At 43.2% G+C, this 4053-nt stretch overlaps 1 protein-coding gene across 1 annotated transcript; it reads left to right on the forward strand.

The window, feature by feature from the left end:
- Nucleotides 1-727: 727 nt before the first annotated feature.
- EAF02_001385 (uncharacterized protein) lies at nucleotides 728-2356 on the forward strand (the record flags this gene model as incomplete). Its single annotated transcript, XM_038897433.1, has 3 exons — nucleotides 728-1218; nucleotides 1380-1494; nucleotides 1682-2356. The coding sequence occupies 3 exons, from the start codon at nucleotides 728-730 to the stop codon at nucleotides 1775-1777; spliced, it is 702 nt and encodes a 233-aa protein (XP_038762408.1). The 3' UTR covers nucleotides 1778-2356.
- Between the last annotated feature and the right edge of the window lie 1697 nt (nucleotides 2357-4053).

Here is a 4053-nt window from a genome sequence, read left to right on the forward strand (position 1 = left end):
TTGAGAACCCCCGATCTTGCGAGCCTGTTCAAAGTATTGACAGGGTCGGCGTGGCAGGTATATACCTCCGGCGATCACGACGTCAAGCCAAGAATTTCCAAGGGTTGTGACTTGTGAGGCTGGGGAATTCCCACTTTTTTTCTGCCTCTGATGTGCTTTGGTATTGGGGAGGATATGATATGATATGATATGATATGATGTAATGGGATGGGATGAGATGGGATGAGAATATGTAGCTAGGCAGGCTTCAGGACTTGTAATTTTGTGAGGGTTGATGGTACTTGATACGAGGAGGGAATGTCATGAGAGGGATGTGTGCCTTGAGCCGGCTTGGGAGGTGAGTGGGTTTTCTTGGCGGGTTGGGGAATGAGGTGAGGTGAAGTGGTGCGGCTGAGGTTTGGCGCGGGTGGGTAGCTTGGTAAGGTATGGATGGTTGGAAGGAACGGTGGTGAATGGATGGATGTCTGGGGAAAGTGGAGGAGGGAGAGGAGTGGGATGGTAGGATGGTGGGATGTATATAGGAAGAGGTTGTCTCATGTTTTTGTGCTGGATTCTTGATGTAATTTTTGTTTTCTGATTTTTGGGAATTTCGGAATTTTGGAATTTTGGTTTCCTTTGACGACTCTTATTCACGGATATCTGGATACCCTCATCTCATCTCATCATATCACAAGTGGATATCTCCAACTAATCGATCAACTGATCGATCAATCAAGCATACACGAAAATGGAAACCAAATCACCCATAAATACAAATACGGATACAAATACAAATCTTCCCTCAACACAAACAGCGCATTCTGATATCCCAATGGTGGTGGAAAATCACAATCACAGTCACAATCACAATCCTCACGCTAATACTGGAGCCGAAACCGGAACCGAAAGTCGCAATGCAGTAAACACAAGCCATTTGGAGATTAATACTCAACCTCCTCCTCCTTCATACAACGCGCACGCTGATCAGCATTCGAGTGAGAAGAGGACTGTGGAGAATAATCACCATGGAGGGAATGAAAATGAAACTCCGCCGCAATTTCAAATACGGCCGGATGTGTTGATGAATGCGAGTGGAGGAGGGAATGGGGGAGGAAAATATGAAGGTCAATATCCGGCGCCTCTCACGTCGCTGCAGAAGGAATCGAGATTGGTGAGGTGTCCGAGGTGTGGGGTGTGTGAGTATACGGGGGTGGAGTGGGTTAGTGGGGGGACTGCTGAGTGAGTTGTTTTTCTTATTTTTTGGTTTGGGGTGGATTGAGGGGAGGAGTCTGGAGTCTGGAGGGGAATGAGGAGGGGGTGGGAAGAGGGGATGGGAAAGGGAAAAGATGGGAGGAAAAAGGTGATGAAGAAAAAAGCTAATCAAGCCCCTCAATTTCTAGTATCTCAGCTCTCCTCTGCTGTCTTTGTTTCTGTCTTCCGTGCGTACCGTATCTCATGACTAGCTTTAAGGATGTACATCATAAGTGTGCAAATTGTGGATTTTTGGTTGCGGTTGTGAGTTTACTTATTTCTTTTCTTGTTTTGGGATTGGGGGAAGGGTGAAAGGAGTTTGGTTGTGTGTGGGAATGTGGGAATGTGAGAATGTGAGAATGTGAGGAAGTTGATGAATGGATAATTGGATAATTGGATAATTGGATACTTGGATACAAAAAGCTAATCTAATATCTTCTTCGATTTGCAGTGGAAAAGAAGTGGAAAGACGGAGGTGAGTGTTGCGGCTAGTGCGGCTGCTGCTTCTGGGAATGCGGGTGGGGTGGGCGGTGCTGGAGGGAAGTAGAGAGGAGGAGATGTGGACGTGAATGTGGATTTGGATTTGGAATTTTGAGTTGGGTTGCGTTAGCTTGGGTTGGATGGGTGTTATGGTATGAGGCCTGGGTTTTGGAGGGTGTTTGGAGGGTTTTGCGTTTTAATTTGATATCCAGTGCTTTGAGATGTTTTTCTCCTGGAGGGAGCACGAGAGGATTTGGGGGGAAGTTTGGGGATTAGGATCGTATCTTTGTTCGTCTATTTAATCTTCTCTCATTTGGAAACGAACGGCAACAAACGTTTGTTGTCATCTATTCCGCGGTTTTGTGGAAAATTCATATTTTGTTCGGCAATTTCAACACAATCCTGTCAAACAAATCACGATAATCTGTTCTATGTTGTTTCGATATAAATATTTCTTATTCTCCGGAACTTCCCCATCTTCAGTCGGTCTCGCTCTTGCTCTTTTGTTTGTATGGCCAAAGTCGTGGGTTTGTGGTAATTTAAATATTGGAGGCTTGTAAGATTTTGAGTTCTAGTGAATAAATGAGAGGGGGGTGGAGGGGGTGGCTTTCTCTTCTGCTAGTAGCGGGTGAGGCGACAGGGTCGCATGTGGTGGGACTGTAATGGTGAATTTTATCTATCACGCCCTTTAAGATCTTACGATTTTGTATCATGTACCAATCTACCCCTCGATAAACCCGCTTCATCTTTATCATAATTCACCTAGATCCTACATCTCACAGCTCGGCTCCATCGTTCGAAGTTCTAACCCTTCTCTTTATAGCTGGAGAAGTTCATCTCGGAGGCGGTGATCTTCAACTAAGATATCGACACTGCATCAATGCCATGTCGGAATAGTATGCTAGAATGAATTTTAGTCACAGGGATCTATGGGATTAGATTTCGGGTCGGGGAGGGTTGGTTGAATAATTCTCTTCTGGCCTGACTCTAGAGGTTATCGTCTGATGTGTTACTGTTGTTGCTGAAGAAATGTTTTTGTCGATCAACTTCAAGTGTTGTCGTAATTGTAAGATATTGGACGAGACTTTCCGCTGAGATGCTGTTGTGGATAACTAACTGTAAGCTGCAGTTTCAATGGACTATTATTATTATATGGATAGTTTAGTATTCCAGCCATGACATAGGGCCCGAGATTTTTTTTGTGGGCATGATGTCTGTGGTCTCTCTGCTTCTTGTTATAAATAGGACGGGGAGTGGGATTAACGAGAAATCTAGAAACTAGGGTTCGAAAAGCTTCTTCGTTTACACATCGGCTTTTAGAAGATCGATGATAAAGTGAACTAGAGGAATGGTCGAGAGAGGGGACATGACTGATGAGTACATTCGGCCATAGATAGTGGAGTCACTGGTTGGCTACTTAAGGAAGGATCATGTAGTGCATGATTTTCTTTTCGTTATGGTCGCAGCGAGCACAAAAATGGCATGATAATGCAAGTGCATGATATGACTACAAGTCACAATTCAGAGACACATTACCCGGGACACTTTGTGGGGGTTTTCGGGGACTGCCTCATATTATATTTTCATTTTCCATGTTCGAATATATGATGTCGATAGAATAAAGAAAACTACCTGTTGTCAGCGTTTCCTTGCGTTTCCGTCTGTCATTCAAGGGTTACAACATCGATTCCAAATTCTCAGCTATTCATACCGTATATCCATATAATCCTGTCAATATCTTAGCAGATTGAGAGCCTATTTGGTATCAAATGTGAACATAGAAGAACGTTGCAAATAAATACGAGGATTAGCTCTCCTTATTTATGTTCTTAATGTTGAAGAAACTCCGCTACCTCATCGGGATCTAATCAGCCTTGGAATCTCCCCCTCTTTTAGAATTCACTTTAGATCTCGATAGAATGCTTAGTAAAACCCATATTGATTTATTTTCCTTAGTCTAGGAATCCCAAATTGTCAATACACTAGCCAGTATCCTTAAGTTCCTTTCTATATAAACTCCAACCTTCCATTTCTGAAATCGATAAATACAACAACTCGAAGGTTTTGTTTCTGCTTCCTAGGAAGTTTGAGTTTTTGGTCGTCCACCAAAGCGCAACATGCGAGTACAAGTGTCAAGCTAGCTTCTCAATTTTGGGGGATATTGTCATGATGAATTTGATGGCTTTTTGTTGATTGTGCTTCATGCATCTTTTCGTTGTTGTCCTTATTGAGAGTATATCTGTACTATCGTCTGTTGGTTAATCCTCGTCTTCAAACTGGTTATATTGTTGCTGTCGAAGTGAATCGCTTGAATTATGTTTGAAAATGACAACGAATACAATG

Source organism: Botrytis sinoallii (genome assembly GCF_014898435.1).
Source record: "Botrytis sinoallii strain Bc 23 chromosome Unknown BSIN_002, whole genome shotgun sequence".
Classification (NCBI taxonomy): Eukaryota; Fungi; Ascomycota; class Leotiomycetes; order Helotiales; family Sclerotiniaceae; genus Botrytis; species Botrytis sinoallii.